This window comes from Trachemys scripta, chromosome 17 (genome assembly GCF_013100865.1).
Source record: "Trachemys scripta elegans isolate TJP31775 chromosome 17, CAS_Tse_1.0, whole genome shotgun sequence".
In the NCBI taxonomy this organism is placed as follows: Eukaryota; Metazoa; Chordata; order Testudines; family Emydidae; genus Trachemys; species Trachemys scripta.
Genome location: NC_048314.1, coordinates 15,934,742 through 15,953,149, shown reverse-complemented (window position 1 = coordinate 15,953,149; position 18,408 = coordinate 15,934,742). Strand labels below are relative to the sequence as shown.

Sequence of the window (18,408 nt, the reverse complement as noted above, 5' to 3'; positions counted from 1 at the left end):
GGGAGTGAGCTCTCCTGGGTTCTATTTCCAGTTGTGTCGCTATTTCATTCTGACCTTCTGCAAGTCATTTCACGTGGCTGTGTCTCATTGCCCCCATCTAAAATGTCTTCTCTAGAGGGAAGGTGTTAGGCTTAATTCGTGAATCATTTGGAGATGCTCTGATGGAAAGTGCTAAAGGAGTGCCAAGCATTATCTGTCCTAATCCGAGTCACAGCACGTGCCTCGTTTTTCTGTTTAGAAGTTACTCTGAAACCTGTTTAGAAGTTGTGTTTTTCAGACAACATGTAATAATTTTTGCTTCTCAGAGTTCGCTTAGCCCATGTATTTCATGCCCAAATGGCTGTGTAACATGAGCTCAGCACTTAAGCAGTTGTCATGTTCCACTGCAGAAGTGGCCACGTTTCAGTGATGGGCAAAGGGGATCTCTGTCTTATCCCTTAACTGCATCACAGAAATATTGATACTCGCACCTTCTTGTCAACTGTTGGGAATGGGCCACATCCACCCTAATTGAATTGGCCACATTAGCACTGACCCTCCACTTGGTAAGGCAGCTCCCATCTTTGCATGTGCTCTATATTTATACCTGCCTACTTTTTTTCACTCCATGCATCTGATGAAGCAGGTTCTAGCCCACGAAAGCTTATGCCCAAATAAATGTGTTAGTCTCTAAGGTGCCACAAGGACTCCTCATTGTTTTTGCTGATACAGACTCACACGGCTACCCCTGTTGAGAGCTCATTGACCTTTTAAGGGCTCAATCCTGCAAGGGGCCAAGTATTCTAATCCCTCACTGCCACTTCATGGGAGCTGAGGGTAACACATGGCAGCATTGAGAGGTGATGTGAAATCTTGTGATGAACCATGCTGTAGAAGTGCATAGCAGTAGTGCTTGCCTAGGGGCTGAAACGTGCTCTTATTTCTCTTTCAGGTGTTTCCCTCTTTGCTTTCAGTTGTTAGCAGTTAGGTTCACTCTGACATAAAGCTGCTGCCTGGACCAGGATCCCATTCTGCTAGGTGCTGTACAAACAGAGCAAAGCCAGTCCCCCCACCTCCCAAAGCGCTTAACATGTAAGTATAAGAGACAACAGGTAGATATAGACAGATGCGGCGTACAAGGAAACAATGAGATGATATTGGTTGGCCTAACAATTAGTGGTGTCAGCACAGCGGCAAACTCCATGGGTGGTGATGGCTGAGCGATTACCCAGTGCAGGCATGTCATTGTTGCCAGTTTCTCTGAGTCCTCCTACACCTTAATGCCCAAAGTGGAATTGAAAGGGGATACAGGCGATATTAACAAACGACAAGGGCAGGATCTGCAAGGAATTGACTGGTCTCAATTTCTAGGTCTAGGGCCACATAACGACTGTCACCTTTTGAACTTTTTTTAGTCTCTGCTAAGGATCTCAAGGTGCTCTCCAGACAATTAAGCCTTATAGCACCTCTTCCACAGATGGGGAAACAACCTCTGAGAGTTGTAGTGAATTGCCCAGTGTCGCAGCAAGCACGGGACAGCTGGAAAGAGAACCCAGGAGTCCTGCCTGCCAACGCAGGTGTGGGGCAGGATGATTATGGCAGTGTGGGAGCTTTAAGGGATGTATTGAGACATTAGAAGTGTGTGTGTGTGTGTGTGTGTGTGTGTGTGTTTTTTATTGTAATACTCTAGAGGCTCCCAGAGTTTGGGCGAGACACTTGTAATAAATGTAGTTTAAAATAAGTGCTGCAAAAAGTGGATGGGGGCAGCCACGGCCACATCTGTCAGATAATGGAGTCGTTTGTGTTTCCCACCTGCGTTAAACTCAAGGAAATAACCTCCTTCCAAGCACATCTCTGAAAACTGCTGCTTTAAACTCGCTGGGAGAGGAGAGGAACACACACACCTAAGGGGACTGCTGTTTCCATGGTGATTAATAGCCTTTGTCTCCCACCTTCCTACACACAGGTGGTTTAAATAAGGAGCCTAGGCAGAGAGGATAGGTGCTTTATTCCTGCTGGCAAAGAGAAGCCACTGGGGATGGTTCAGGGGGTAGCTCTGCTGCATACAGGCTGGGCCCCGGTGGTTTGCAGATTCTGAGTAATGAGAGGAAGTTCCTGTTCTGTTTCTATGTAAAGCCTGGACCGCAGGACTATGGGGTGGTGACTTGGGTGGCTGCCTCATATGCAGCTGTGCAAGGCCTGGGATGCAAAGACTCCTAGCGACGGCCTGGAGAGTTTTGCCTCCTGGCCGGTACAGGTCAGCGGAGTTAGAATTCCCTTGATTTACAGGGAAATGTTTGTTGCGAGTGATGCGGACAGTCCTGCTTTACCTGCATTCAGCTCTTTGGAGAAATGGCCGAAAAGATGCTTGCGACCTGCTGCCACTGAACACTGTCTTCCCCTTTTTTCCTGTAAGTACTTTGTAACGGGCTAGCTCTGAAAAACAAAACTGCCCTCTGCTGGCCAGAAAACTGCAGGTCAATTGCAAACCACTTGGTTTTGCAAGTGGACCCACCCTGGCCAGCTTGGCTAGGTCACTGCTACAGTAACCAGCAATGTCATTTATTTGTCTAGTTTCAAGGCTTCTCTGTATTATAAGGAAGGTCTCTTGCTATGATCACTGACTTCCAGGTATAGTGACCCCATTGCATTCTCACTGAAATTCAAGTGTGCTTCTTACTGGCGTGCTCCCTGCTCCAACAAGCTAGCTGGGAGGGTATTCAGTGGGGGGCACACCTGTCTTGTGTGGAGGCCTGTACCCTAACTGCTTGCAATTTTACAAACATGTTAGACTGGATTAGTCCGAACACCGGGTCTACTGAGACCACCCAAGGACTGTGTTAAGACATGACTGGTAAACCAAGGACAATGGAATTGGAAATGAATGAACCAACACATTGATGTTGGGAATTCGGCTTAGCTGGTGAACAAAATAATGAGGGGATGGGCGATGCTGCCCGTCACTCCCTTTTTGGGGCCCTTAGAGAGATTCAGAGGGGCATGTCAAAACAGCAGGTGTCGATTGAAAGGAATAAGTGCCCCCCTGGGATTCACCATGACACTGTTGAGCCTTCACTGTCCTGATCCCAAGATGTCCTGCTCAGATAAGGCCAGAGAGGGGGTCCCAGATGACATTCCCACTCCACTGGCTTCAGCTACATCCTGAACAGCACCTGGCATGAGACGTGGGTTCCTGCTGTCACCCCTCCCTCATGTCCTTTTCCTTCCCCACTTTATTTCTTCTCTTTCCTGCCTCTCTTTGCCTCTATCTAGCAAGTGTCTGGCTTAGCTGGCCATGACAGCTCTGCCCCTTGCAAAACTGCCAGGAGCCCACGATCAGAAACAGCAGCTAAAAGAAATGCCTCGAACAACCTGAACAAATTGGCCCGGTTTTGAGCGAGGCTAAGAAGACCAGCAGCCTGCTCACAAGTGGAAGTCCGCATCAGAGACAGAAGCTGCATGTTCTCTCTCTGCTGTTTTTTTCTGTCCCCTTGTATGCGTTTGTCGAGTTTTGTATCACAGCAAGGAGTTGACTGGACTTTATCAACCAGCGCTCCAGCCCATCTCAACTATTTTTCTTTTCCCCCAAAAAAGACAGTTACCGTCTTTAATACCCTCTAATAGACCATCAGACAGGGGTGTCCCTATGAAAACTCTTCGCCAGCTAAAAGGAAAGGGTTTAAGACAGCGGTTCTCAAACTGGGAGTCGGGACCCCACAGGAGGTCATGAGATCATTACATGGGGGGTTGCGAGCTGTCAACCTCCACCCCAAACTCCGCTTGCTTCCAGGATTTATAATGGTGTTAAATATATTAAACAGTGTGTTTAATTTATTAGGGGGGGGGGAGTCACACTCAGAGGCTTGAGATGTGAAAGGGGTCACCAGTAAAAAAGTTTGAGACCCACTGGTTTAAGGCATACTTACAGCCTTACTTAATACTTCACATTTCAAATGCTTTAAATGTTTTTTTTTCTTCTTGTTCTGTCTCTTTAATGAAAGGTTACAAATATTTTTAGTTGTGGTTGTTGCCATGGGGTTAAGTAGGCCAAGGTCTCTGTACTCAAACCCCCAAACCATATTTAACTGTTTAATGTTGTACAGTGTCAGGGTCATGTTAACACCGTTGACTCTCTGGACCCACTTATTCCATCAGAATTCACACCCCTGTCACGCTGTACAAGTGCAAATGTAGCAGCAGAAATCCTGAGACTACAGCATTTGGGATGGGGCTCTGTGGATGGGGCCCGTCATGCTGCAGGAGGAAGGTTCTGTCGAAGTTTGCAGATGGGCTAAGGCCTATAAAGTCCAATGAGTGGCCGATGCTGTTTCTTTTCATCATGCTCAGTCGTGGTCACCAAACCAGACAGCCCAACGTGCATCCCTCTGGTTCATTCCAGTCTCTTGACATCTGTGATGACACAGTGGCAAATCACTGGGAGGCACGTGTGGGGACAGACCTCACTGCCAGTCCATCTGCCTCTGCATGCGCACGCCATGTGCAGACGCTTCAGTAAACAGCCAGGCGACCCTAGGGGAGGGAGCAAACTCGGCCCCTGCATTAGGGAGCTGAGCATGTGGTCATTTAGAATAACAAACAGGCTTTTCCCCTTAAGGCTGGCAGGGCAGCGGGCGGCATGGGTGAGTCGGAGTTTAGGCGCTGGCTTACTGCCAGCTGTTTATCCCGAGCCTGCACTCGGGCCTACCCACAGCCTAGGAGCCATCCGTCCTCCTACAAGTCACATGCAAGGAGTTTATTTAAACGATGTTTCATGTGAACATGGCGAGGGGATTGACAGCTCTGGGGACCGGCAGCATATCCCCAGCTCTGGGAGGGCCCCCATCCATGTGTTCCCGCCTCAGCCTAAAGGGCCCCCTTCTCGGGCTGAAGAGTATAGGCTGGATCAGACCCGAGGTCCATCTTGTCAAGATCTTGTCTCTGACAGTGGCCAGAACCAGTCGCTTCAGGAGAAGACACAGGAAATGCCATAGTGAACGATTATGGAAGACCTGCCCATAAGAGAGTGGTTGATTTTAAAATGGGTCGGTGGGGGTCTGTTATGTGGGTATAGTTACATATGGAAACGTGCAGTTTTGACAAACCTGGTTTTTATATTGAAATCTAGAAGAAGCAATGGGGGATATATGGGTTTCTAAAAAAAAAAAAAAAAAAAAAAAAAAAATGTGTTTTCATATTGAGCTTTCTTGGGCCACAATCCCCAGAACGGGTTAAATTGCTCCTATGAAATCCTGAAATAACACAGCCTTTGCATTCCTTGCTGGCCGTTTCGAACATAGATTCAGGATGTTAAACACTTGCGATGTTCAGGCCATCAGGAAGGTGTGTTTCCTCTTATTCAAGTCCCATGAATTGGAGTGATACCTCCAGATTTTGTGTGCCTAAAACACAATCACAAAATGTGTTGCCATCGGGGAACATCTGACAGCTCCTGCAGGTGTCTGGGTTGTTTTCTCCACTGATTGACGTGATTCTGCCTTTTCTAGATAGATCATTGTTCAGCACAAGCCACAAAGGAATTCCAGCTAAACTGGGATACCCTAGCAGAGGGGAGAGGGTTCTTGTGCTGGCAGCTTCCTTGCCTTCAGCCAGCCAACATTGCAAGTTTTCTTCCCACCAAGATGCTGTTCTGGGAATGTAGGCCACTAGCTGTGAACGAGGCGGCGGATGTTGGTAAATCATGGGAGATGCCCTGGGACACGCAGTGTTTTGTGGAGCTGACGTTCAGCTCTTGGATTGCCCCAAGTTATTGAAGCAACGCAGCGGTCAGCCTTGTGGAGCTTGCTCACTTGTCTTGCAGTCCCCTGGGGCTGGATGAGGCAGGTGGGTTGCTTCCCTGCTGACTTTGGGGCAGCATCTAAGTGGTTGCAGTGGTGCTGCTGGTTGGCTGGGCCTGGCACAATACCCCGCAATCGCTGCACTTGAGGAAGAGAATGAAATATATTCCCAGGGGCTGGACAAGCATATACCTGTGCTGCACAGTATCTGATGGCAGAAAACATGGCAGCTCAGACACCCTCTGATTTCCATACCATGTTGCAGTACCACGGCACTTCTCTTAGCCCACAACTAGATGCTTGCCGTGCTGCCCCAGGTGCTGCTGACAGTGGTGGTGAGCTGTTAACGTGATGCAGCCTGTTGTCTGTGGGGTGCTCTATCATAGATAAAGGACCACCACTACATAGATGACCCAGCTGATGCACACGAACACTCCAAAGAGCAGGCTGAAGAGAACCAGGGATCGGGCTTTTTTGGATGCTAACTTGGCTTGGATCAGGTCTCCTCTGTTCAGGGCTGCTCGTGTCTAGGGTTGGGAGAGAGAATGTGAACAATTAGAAGAGATGCAAGTTCCTTGTACTTCAAAGACAGTTCTGAGGCCTCCCAAACAGAGGGCCCTGTGTCCCTGTAAAGAGCTTTAAGCATATCTGATAAAAACCAAAGGCACTAACTGTGACTAATGAAGAGGAAAAGGGATGAAATTTCAGACCACCTAAGGCTCTGACTATGGATCCATGCGGAAAACCAGCAAGCACGGTCAGCACCCTTCGCAAAAGCCCTTTTGTTGATCAGAAAGCGCATTGGTCATCTATCCGGAAAGTGCAGCAATATGCACCAGGCTGTCTTTCAACCACCAGCTTATTCACCCTGTCAGACACACAGGAGTACATTGTCTGGCCATAGTGACCCATGTACAGATGTGTATGAACTAAGCAGCCATAGGATGACCAGGGCATTATCTTATTTCCAGAGCTCTGGGCTAAGTCCAGAGCTTTACTTCATAGACTGCAGTCAGCATTGGGAATTCTCTGCCCCAGGAGGACTTGCAGAATCCAGGTTACTAGGATTCAAGGAGGAAATAGACAATTAGTTGGGACTCCCAGTATAAATGGGAATTGGAAGTTTAACGATGGAGCTGGGTGGTCACATGCACTATGCTGAACTGATCACCAGATTTGGAGAGGAAGGGAATTCTTCCTGCCTTCCCTTATTCCAAGTATGTGGTGACAGGGTCCTCATTGACCCGTCCTTTAGGGCGTTAAGCAGAGCTTTCTTAGGATCATGTGAGTGTATCCTTACAGCTGAGAATGTCCCTTGTATAAAGTGGGGACATGGGGAAAGTATCCCACTGAAATGAACATGCAACTGGAGTGCTTCTATCAGTGCTGCCAGTTGTTCAGTGTAACCAACCACGTCCCTAACTAGGTGAATAAACTATATTAAGCACAGGGACCCCTCATTCCTCCTCCAACCAAGTTCAGAGAGCCCAGGCCACAGGAAGGAAAGGGCATGTCCTACCTCATGGGAGTAGACAAGGGCGATCACCCCTGTCAATAAGCAGCAGAAAATTGTCACCAGCACCGACTCCACCATATAATCTTTGGGCGGGCGCCTCCTGTCTGCTGCTCCTGGAAGCCTGCTGGCAGGAAGCCCGTTGTACTGCAACACAGAGCAAAGGATTCTGGTAATTTTTGGACACCTGCAACATGGAGAGAGGGATCCCAGGACAAAGGGTCTCACTGCCTTGGGTATCTCTCTGCCGCGGAATTGCTAGAGTTGCCGATAGGAGAGGACCCATGTAGGTCAACCCATCCCCTCTGAGGGATTGCTCCTTATGCTATTTATTTCTCTGTCTACCAGTGCATTGTCCACTCTGGATTTCCAGGTCTCACGCCTTGGGGCTTCCACCATTTTCTTTGGGAGGCAATTCTGCACCGTCCTTTTCTAGGACTCTCTGCACAATGTACAGACCTGCCTGTTTACAGACCCTTGCCATCTGCTGGCTTCCCCTTCTGACCCCTGCTGGAGGCTGAGCTGGGACTAGCCTACAAGTTGCTGAGTCCATGCAGTCGCTTTGCACTGCATGTGCTCAAGGCTGGCCCAGCTGTCTGCCTTGGGCAGTATATGGGCAGTATATGGCGTCTCTGCCTTCTCCTCCCCCCCACGCATGGGTGAAAGATTGGCCCCAGGCAGGAGGCTCATGCATGAGATGCGACAGCCTAGGTAACTAATCTGTAGTGTCGCTGGTAACCGGTGAGAGAGAATGGGGGGAGACTGCAGGATAGGGAGGAACATTACACTCAACAGTAATGAGATGTGCTACCGTGGTTACATACAATAGTGTATGGGAAGGAGCCAGGAGGAAAATTCTGCTGCGAAGGTCCTGGCTGGTACATGATGGGCACTTGTCCTGAGATGGCCTGGAAAGGTGGGTACATCAAGTGAGCAGTCTTTGGGTCTGGAGGAGAATAGGGTGGGGGATCCCCAACAAAGCTTGTGTTGGTGACTCCCGAAGTGCACTTGGGTTCTTGCCCATCACGTGCAGGGAGGTTGGGCTCAACCACGGTGCTTGTGAGTCCAGGAGACGATGTACTTCCAGTGCAGCCCTGCTGCTCCAGGCCTGTAATCCCTCCTCCGCTGTGGTCTGGAGTGGCACCCCAGGCTGGCCCCATCGCTCCTTCCAGGCTGGCATTGCCTCCCTCCGGGGGCTCGCAGCTCCTCAGTCCCTCGGTCGAGGTGCGGGAGAGGTCACCTTCCATCTCTGGCCTTTTGAAGAAATTGCAGCAAAAGTTAAAGTGGGTGACAGGCACTTGCTGATATTGTTGCTTTGAGGAAGTGAAGATTCCTCATTCCAAAGTGCTCAGACAAACTGGAAATGCCTCTGCAAACTAATGTGACTCACACGAAGGCTCTACATGGAGCTGGGCAGCCAAGACAGCTCATCCTCACTTCCATGCTGTGGGCTTCCTGGATCCCTTCCACAGACAGACTCAGCCAAATAAGAGCCACCCTTGAACTGACCCAGACTGTTAGTTTGCAGCGGGACAAAGGGCAGCCAGCTTTTTCCCCCATTAGCTTTGTTTTTCTCCTGTGCCACAAGCAGCTATGCTGAGATATTGTGGGGACACTGGGAGACCAGAAGCAGCAAGCCCCAGAAATCTCATGACCTGTTGTTCTCTGGAGGTTTCCAGCTCAATCCTATTGGCCCAGGAGCGGGGCTTATTCAAATCTCAGAACTTCTAGAGACCTGGCTGGGCACAATGACTTCTGCTTTTACCCAGTACTCATGAATCAGCCCAAAGCATTAGAATTCCAGTCAACATGGTGTTTGTGTACCTGTCTCACAGGCCAAGTGAATAGCTAAGACAGAGGTGGTTGTTACAACGCTGTAAATCTCTATGTACTTTAGTCCAGATCTGATTGACAAGAACAGAAGAATTTCAATGTAATTGCACCTCATTCGCTCCTTGAACTGAGCATCGGCCTGTTGTTTCCAAGGGCTCTGCTGATATAGAGTTTATTTCATATCAGATCTGTTGTTTAATCACTGCTTGGTGGCCTTACTGCCTTTTTTCCTCTGCCCTGTTTTTTTGTTGAAGGCTTGCTAACGGCTGCCTGGCTCTGCATACTAGGGGATGTTTGCTTTTTAATAGGAAATAAACCCAGGCTCTTCTTGGAGAAGGGAGAAGAAGGGAGTTCACGAAACAAAAAAAATTCTGTGTCTTTTTGGAAACTGTTATCATAGCATGTTGATATGTGAAATTAAAAGTGCTGTTGAAAACATGATGGGGTTATTTACATGTGTCTCAGCACAGAAACTTGCATGACTTCATGTATCTGATCTACATACATGGGGACAACATGTTATGGTGGTTTGTAATATTACTTGGGGAGGGGGGGAGAATCCAATTAACACATTGTACCAAAAAATTTCAATGTGTCCATACCATCCTGGACAACTCCATCAGCTGCCATTGTGCACCAAATCTCCGTTCATGGTGATTTTTCAAGCCAGCGGAAGCAGAGTGGTGCTCTGTAGCTCTGCAACTGCCATGGCCACTTTCTCAGTGTAGTGCACCTTTTTGATTTGGAAGGACTCTGCCTACATACAAAGACAGCTGTCCTTTGACTCTGAGGGGCTGCAGCTTGTTGCACAGGAGACTCGCACACTGTGCTCTCTCCTGCAGTGTTTGCCTTTGTACCTGTGGTTTTTCTTTAAATGGACTTAAATTATTGTGCTTCGCATCCACATTAATTGCTAACGCTTACCATATCTAAGCGCTTTTATAAATGGAATGCCCTGCACAGTTAAATAATTCCCATAATGCCCCTATGCTGTGGGTAGATAAGTATTCTTTATCTTCATTTTATAGGTGGGGAAGCTGTTACAGCAAGGCGAGGTAGCTTATGCAAGGCCACATGGTGAGTCAGTCACATATCCAGTAAGATCACTACAATTCGGGGCTTGCTGATTAGAATCTGTAAATCTCCTTTCCCCCATTCTAGCAATAATAATGCTCCTCCCCATAAGCAAATGCCTGAAGAAGGAAGACCTGACAGAGCAAAAACCTTCTCACTGGCTGCTCTGGAGTGCAATGGTCCAAGGTACAATGCATTGGACTATTGAAATGTTGCTGTGGGCCCAGCTGCAGCTGGTGGTTTCTGAGAGCATAGCTGGGCATGTGACACTTTAAAATGAGCCTGTTGTTGTTGAAGGGAATCTGGGACTCCTGGATTCTATTCCCTGCTCTGCAACTGACTTTGCTGCAACTCTGTGGGTTTCTAGTCTTCATGGCCTTTGGTATCTCAAGACAAGAATTAAGTTTGAGTTTTGCTGTGGGCGGGCTGAGGCTCAGGTGAGCGGGTTTGTATGCCACTGATCTTCCAGGGGTGTGGGAAGGGATCTAGAGAAGGAAGAAAACTTGCTGGCCAATATGTCACTGCTGCTGTTAAGGGGAGGTCTATGCTAAGGCCATGTCTGGCATTGTGTTCTCAAAGAGAGAAGACATGAACTCATCCCGTGTGACACTGGGCAAGTTGCATCCTCTCCGTGCCTTGGTTTCTCCATTCTTAAAATGGGGGGCATGATCTCTTACTTGGCTGGGAGTCCAGGGAGGTGACGGGTTGGTGACACACTTTGAGATCTCTGGAAGAAGGGTGCTATATGTGTACAAAATACCATCACTGTCTGAATAATCCCCTGCAGGAAATTCTCCATCAGCTGGAAGCCCCTAGAGTCCCATCTTGGATGCCTGGGATTCCAGACAACATAATGAGAATTAAACCAAACCAAGGCAGGCACATACCTTAAGGCTGCTGCCTCCCTCCCTCCCTCCCTCCCTAGTGGCTGCCAGCACAATACAGCAGCCTCTTGACAGGTTGTAATGCAGGGCGTCAATCTGGCAGAAGAACCCGGCTTCCACTCTTAGCAGGACGTGCAGCCGCCGGAGCATGTCTAAGTGGGGCTCTCTCACCTGAAGCTGGGGCCTGCCAAGAGGAGCGAGCGGCCCAGCACCTGTCCAAACTGGGCCACCTCCCCGCTGTGAAATCCTAACTGGGCCTTGGCTCAGGTTCCAGGCTTTAAAGTTGGTTGCTGGTTTGTGCTGAGAGTGAGCGTCTGCTCCGGCTGCACTTCAGCAGGAGGGACCTGGACAGAACCATCCACCCTCATTGCTTTGGGTCAAGACAGAAATGACCCTTCCTGCCCCAGGGGCCTGCGAGTGCAGTGAAATGTCTTGAAAATGGCCCTGACCCTGAAGAAATTCTACATTGAATATTAAAGCCCTAGAGGGCCTAAAACCGCCCTTCATAGCACGCAGAATTTTTTTAGGCCTTGCCCAATTTCTGTGGCCTGGTCAAGCAGGATAAACCCTTGTCCCAGCTGACTGGACCTCCCCACGCACGCTCGGCTCTCCGTCGGGGTATTTCATGCTCGGTATCTCCCATAACGTAAACCACAGCCTTCCTGCGGTTCAGCCACTGTAAACACCACGTGCTGGGCCGATAAGGGGAAATAAATAAAAGAGCTGAGGTAGGCTAACATCTGGCCTGACGGGGGAGGTTTGTCAGAGCCCCATGGAGTAGCTGTTACTAGGCCAAAGTGTAGGCGCTCACCAGATTTGGTGTCGGTACCAGAGGCCAACAAACATCCATGGCTCCTCCTGAAGGGGGAAGTATCCCAAGGCTGGGTGAGTTCTGCAGAGTGACAGGTCAGTTGCCTGAGCACGGCAGAGTAGGGAGCACCCCTGAGCTAGGCCCGCCCAGATGTAGCTTCTATCTTAAATTCCTTTGCTAAGAGAGAACCTACTCCAGGGCGTTTGACTCTCCCTTCTGAAGGAGAAGAGAAACTGCAAAGAAATCCAAGTAACATCCAGCCCTTCATTAGTGGTTTATATTGCTAGGTTTGTGTGTGAATATTCCCCCTCGTCCAGACCTCTGCGACCCAAGGTAGCAATAACTCTCCTTCCTACATGGAGATACCGAAACAAGGAGGCTACATGACTTGCCCAAGGTCAGTGCTTGAGTCAGTGTCAAAGTTAGGACTAGCCCTCAGGAGTCAGACTATTAATTGAAAACAAACAATGCCAAAATGAGACACAGGGATACACACTCGCCTGCCTGCCAGCCACCCACCCCCGCTCTTCTCTGGAACTAGAACTGTGGGGAAAATGGATTTTTTGGTTCACAGGCAGTTTTGAAAAATCAGAGAAAAAAATCATTTTGGGTCAACCCAAAAGTGAAAATTTTCAGTTCAGCAAATTGAAAAGTAAAGAAATAAATTTAGCTCAGTTGGAGTCGAGCTAAATGTTTGCTTTCAATTTTGAGCTCCCCCTCCCCTTTTTAAATTAAAGAAATAATGGTAATTTTAAAAAGAAGGTGTTTCCAATCAAAAAGTCAAAATGTTTTGTTTCAAAATTGACAAAAAATGTTTTGACTTTTGCAGATGTTTTTTTATCAGCTAAAATAATTTGCCAACATCAACATGAATTTGTGAAATGTGTCAATTGACTTGAATCTCCCCCCGCCTCCCAGAGGGAAAAAAGTTATATTTTGTTCAATCTGTATGTGTCCTCTGGTCTTTGAGTGAGCTCCTGGGACCCTCCCTCAATGAGACCCAGCAGTAGAGCGCCCCTAACACCCAGCTGTGCCAGGGAAGGAATCGGTTGCTTAAGCTGACTTCTCCATTCAGGCCCTCTGTGGGAAGCGTGATGCTCTGGCAGCAAGCCCATGTGCATCCCTCATGGCAAGAGGGCTGGTCCAAGCCGCAGAACAGCTGTATATAGGGCAATCCTCGGATGGTACGGCAGGGAGACACGGCATCCGTATCCTGTGCACACCTTACAGCAGTCTGGCTACTGCGGAGGCTGCACCTGTGTACATGGCTGCACTGTGATCCTGGCATTGGGATGTCCCTGGGCCTGCCCCTCGGCAGCTGGCCTTAATATTGATGTTCAGCGCCACACAGGGCTGGATTCAATGAAATCCAGTGAAATTCAGGGGTTCCCCAGGAGAGCAGCTGGAACCCAGCTGTCTCAACTGAGTTTTGCTCTGAGGGTGTGACATTTGTTCAAACCCGGAACTCCATATGCTCCAAACCAGCTAGACTCTGCCTGATTCGCACTCGGCTTACCAGCTGCCTCATGGATACACCTGCTCACGTGTCCCCATGCCCACGACCCACCAGGTGGCTGAAGAGCCATCTACAAACAGCCTGTGCTTGAAACTGCAGTGCCTTGAGGCTCCATATAGGCATGGGGGAGAAAGAACCTGTTTGAGTTGCTCTCCTATCTAGCATCAATTCTTGGGGCAGACTTTCCTCTTGGAAACTGGCATTGGGTTTTGGCTGCAATTCCTGAAGGAGTGAATTGCCTGCATGCTGTTTGTGACCACCTTTGTCCAAGGACTGGTGTATGTAGTGTAAATACCCAGATTCCATGCCACTGGTTTCTCCTGGTAGGAAACTGACTGGCAACGCCCTGATATCTGCTGCAGCTTGACAGTGTGAGAATTCACTCCCCCTCTTTGGTGACTGGGAGCTCCCAGCCACATGGAAACTCTCCCAAACACGCAGACTTCCTCCTTCCCCCCAAAACACTGTGAATCAGTGAATCAGAAAAGAGCTCTGGCAGCTGGTACCAGGCTCTAATGTGCTAATTTCCAGAGGGGGTTTCTCTTTACATGAATTAATAATGGTCAGAGATAACATGCTCTGAGCCCCGTCTGGGAACGTGGAATTCCTGAGTTTCAATCCTGGCTCTCATGCTGACTTGCTGTCTGACCTTGAGTTAGTCACCAAACTCCTCCTGTGCCTCAGTTTCCCCATCTGTGGCAGGGAGATATGGTATTTTCTTGGCTCATGGAGGGGATTAAATTTGTATAACTCTTGGTAGACCCTAGTTTGCTACAAACTGCACAGACTACAGGGGTCTCCCACCTCGAGACACAACCAAATGCAGTTGAACGGGACCTTACAGAGCTGAGCACTCGCCTTAGAGCCAACCCAGTGTACGAAGAGCAATGTCCAGGCATCATTTACTCCGCCCAAAAGAAAGGAAAGTTCACGTTACCTGAATCAGTGGTCGTGCCTCTCTTCTTAGTCGGTTTCACTCCAGACCATGCTGGTGAGCGACCCAAAGCAGAACAAAGATTCCCGTTCAGTGGGATCAGCTGTTCTTAGGAAACTCTACTGAGCTATCTACGCTCTTGATCTAGAGAGAGAGTCCTCTTCCTGCATTTCCCTGGGGAGTGACTGTCCCGAGAACTAAGCCGTGTGCCTCCTTCCCTGCTCGGATTCAGTTTCCTGGGGCTGAGCTGAGCTTTATTAATAATTGACGAGCTTGTTTGCAGATGACTGTGTACACAAGGGCAGCGGCAGCTCCCGTGCCATGGTGTTCCCAGCCAGGCCAGGCTGTACCAGTATCTCCCTGCTCCTGAGGGCGGGGTGGAGGGGGGGGATGAAGGCCAGATGCAGTGAGACGGGCCTTCCCTATCTACCCTGGCAGAGTGAGCATAAGCCTGTCAGAGCCTGCTCCAGATAAGGGGATACAATAGAGGGGGAGGGACACCCCCCAAACAGGCCACGAAGCCCTTTGAACTGTAAATACCTATTGGAGCCAAATCATACTAAATAACTGTGACTGGGAGCCAGGGCTGGTGTTTCCTTGGCTTTTAGACCTGGAATGGGCTGGTGTCGCTGCCTTGAGGAAGGGAAGGGGGGCTTCTGCCTGAGGGCACTTCAAAGGAGGGACTATCTTTTAAAAAACCCAATCTCCCCCATTTGGACAAAAGAATCACCTTAAATCAGCCCCTTGCATTAGTGTGAAATGTGTCTGGGAAAGGGGGCTTTTTACACAATGCAGGTTGGTATGTTCCCTATTCAGTCAAGAAGAAGGCCACTCTCTTCGTCTTTACTAAGCAGTGAACTGGTGGTGAGAACATTGAGTAGTGTTGCTGTGAGCTGTTAAACTGCCACTATGTTCCACCCCAGAGATGGTTGTGTTTCCATGGTGTGTGAAGTGAGCCCTGTTATATACAGTTTATAAAATGCTCTTAGAACTGTCTGGGTGAAAGCCATTGGAGCAGTAGAGCCTGTTGTCATTAATTTTGTGTTTCCCATTAGCCGTTTAATGAAAAACAATAAATTGGAGAAATAGATGATAATTTAAAAAAATCAGCCATAAGAGAATATTAACAAATGAATAGATTCAGCAAGACAAGAGCCAAAGAAAAAAGACAGACCGAATATCTTGTGTTGTAGCCTCTCCCTGCTCTCGGGGGAGGGGACTATTGTCTGTCATGGGCTCGATCCTGCAAATCAGTAACTTTACTGACATAGTCAATCCCAGTGACTCCAATGGGACTACTCACCAAAGTAAAGTTACTCACGTGTGTGTTTGCAGGACTGTAATCTCTTTGGGACAGGACCCTGTCCTTTACCTTTGTAAAGTGCTCGCCTGGCGTGAAGCCCTGCATAACATCACGATACAGATCCCCACAACTAGTCAATATTTGGGGAGTGCACTGGGGAGAATCTGTTAGTTTCCAAGTGGCAGCTGCTGCCACTCAGTCAATGAACAAACGTGAGATGAACTTATCTTCTCTCTTCACTAAGCGCCCTAGAGTACTGGGGGATCACTTGGCTTCTAGGAGCCACCATCTTTCATTTCCAGGCAGCCCTCACTGAACTGCAGCCACCTCTGGGGTGGAATACAGCTGCTATTTTTTTTTAACAGAGCACAGCAATGCTACATGGATGGCAGTTGTGGCCAAGCTGGCATGGGTGGACACCGATTTGGGGCCTGTGTAGAGTTGGAGGAGCTCCTCTTCCAACCCCAGACAAGTAGCGATGCTTGAACTTTTTCAAATGAAGTTCATTTGGTCAGAAATGGCTTTTTTGTTGCAAAAATATTTTTTGTGTGTGAAAAGTTGCCTGTTATTTTTTTGTGTGTGTGTGTGGGGGGGAAATCATGCCTTCCCCGCAACATTTCATACATTAAAACATTTTACCAAAACCTGGCGTTCTCTAAAGTTTCGGTGATGTCCTCAGTAAAAGAGCAAAACTTGGGAAATTGTAAAGGGGGAGGGAGACTCAAACTGGATCTGTTTCAAGCCCTTTGAAGTTAAAACAACTTTGTCACTTCTCGTGAAAATTTCCTGTCCAGCTCTAAGCAGCAGCGGTCATTATATTGCCTTCCTCCGGGGGACAGGAGGCTCGGGTCCTGGTCTCCACACAGCTTTTGTGTGATTTGTTATGGATATAGTTCTATTGGTACAGGCTCTGGTGTGGAAAGCAGTACAACTTGGGCACTCGAGTAGCTGAGCTCTCGGGAATCTGAGGCTGTGTTTACACTAGGAGCACTAGGAATACTGTTTTTTGCACCACCAAAGCGCTTCTAGCTGGACACAGCTACGCCAGCATTTTGCACTAGTATAGTAACAGGAGTGAGCAGTTTCGCCAGCGTAACTATGTCCACACTCCAGATTTCTGTCACCTCGGCTATGTCGGTCAGGAATCGCACCTCCTCATGCCGCTGGCCAACATAGCTGTGCCAGCAGAAGTCTGTCCTTTCCCTCCCCCGTCTGCTTTGTTGGGCAGTTATTTCTGCTGCTATACTTGGTCTGTGGCACAATTGCAGTGCTGGCTTCAGTCTGTACCCCTCTCTCCTGGGAATCATTAACTCCAAATGATGGTTGTTCATTAGCAACGGTCTCTTTGGAACTAGGACAGGCCAGGAGGGTAGCCCAGGTACCTGTGTCAGGTGCATCAGGCCTGGTCTAAAATCAAATTCCTTTCCATGTTCCTGATGCCGCCTACCCTCATGTACTTGCTGCTGGCTCTGTCTTTGGTGCAGCAGGGGCACCAATCAGCCCTAAATCCCTCCTCCTCGCCCCATTTGCCTTTCAAACACTTCCCCTGGCTTGTCTGTGCTGCCACCCTGCTAACTCCGGGGTCGAGATGAAGATGTCTTTACAGAGAGACCTAGGACTGGATTTGCAAGAGGTGCTGAAGTAGGGGCAGGACCAGGATATCAGGAAGTGCTGAAGATCAGGAACAAGACATGATGTGGGGGTGCGAGACAGGGCTGGGGTGGCCAAAGATGTAGTAGCCACTGGCAGCTCCACAACTTCCACGGAAAGTTGAATGTATGTTTGTTTTTCCAGGAGCCGTCTCAGTGCAGCTGATTCACTTGCTCTGATGATTATTTCCTAATCTGCTCTTTAGGAATTGAGTTCTGTGGATTATTAATTTTCACTTTAAAGTCAGGGCTGCGTCAGAGTCACGAGTACTTCCATGTAAGGGTCAGTTGTGTCTGGGACAGGCCAGCAGCCACTCTGTGGTTTTGCTTTGAGTTTGGATTGTGTTTTACGCTCTCATCTGGGTTCTCTTTGTTCTCCGAGGTTTGTCGTAGTGTGGCTGTTTTTTACAGACACCCTTGTCTTACTGACAGCTAACCTGGATGATCGGGGGCTATTGGGCAGCCGCTAGATGGTAGTGTGCTGTGACACAGGGGCATATCCAGGGACAGAGCCACCATGTTACATGAACACGTCCCTTACTGTGTAATGTGAGTGGGTCAAGCTGAAGGTGATGTGCAGTGCAGTATTAAACCTCCCTCTCTTTCCTCTGAAAAAGAGAGACCTCATGTAGTCCCGAAACAGAGCCCCAGGAGTGAGAATCCCAGATGTGGAGGCATTGCTTGGTTAAAATACCTTAGCATGATAAAAAGGCCTTTATTAGACTAGAATATATCCATGAAAGGGGATTTCCATGGCAGTTTCTATAAACACTTGTGGCTGTTTCTTTATTTCTGTGGCTGTAAAGGGTGCCGCTCTCTGATTCAAAGGGGGCTGTGGCCTTTTTTCCTGAGATTTCATCAGACTGCAAAGAATTAATGAGGACCCAGGAAATGCAGCTCCCTTTTGTGATGGCCAAACAATCAAAGAGCTCCACAGTTATCAGTTAAATGGTCTGTGTTAATTTAAGAGCAATTAAAACAACAGCTAAGCAAAATCTTCAGCAGAATTTACTTTGTGTCAGATTTGAAAATCTCTGATTTCCTATTAATTCCAATGGCGACTGCGTTTCCCATATCACCCCGTTACTGGATTGTTAACTTTTTTCTCTGGGTGTAA

General features: G+C 48.5%; 1 protein-coding gene across 1 annotated transcript; it reads right to left on the bottom strand.

Annotated features, from left to right (window-relative positions):
• Positions 1-4,054: 4,054 nt before the first annotated feature.
• Positions 4,055-17,810, bottom strand: PRRT1B (proline rich transmembrane protein 1B). Its single transcript, XM_034752018.1, has 5 exons — positions 17,729-17,810; positions 14,343-14,447; positions 8,112-8,542; positions 7,294-7,434; positions 4,055-6,301 (listed from the first exon to the last, which is right to left on the bottom strand). Exons 1-5 carry the CDS (start codon positions 17,808-17,810, stop codon positions 6,155-6,157), a joined length of 906 nt encoding a protein of 301 aa, XP_034607909.1. The 3' UTR covers positions 4,055-6,154.
• Between the last annotated feature and the right edge of the window lie 598 nt (positions 17,811-18,408).

Coding starts and splice junctions, on each gene's coding strand:
- PRRT1B (XM_034752018.1), bottom strand. CDS start 17,810: ATGGTGGCTCTGTCCCTGGATATGCCCCTGTGTCACAGCACACTACCA. Junction 14,448..17,728: donor AATAGCCCCCGATCATCCAG/GTTAGCTGTCAG, acceptor GAGTTTCCTAAG/AACAGCTGATCCCACTGAAC. Junction 7,435..8,111: donor GCTCCTTCCCATACACTATT/GTATGTAACCAC, acceptor TCTGTGTTGCAG/TACAACGGGCTTCCTGCCAG.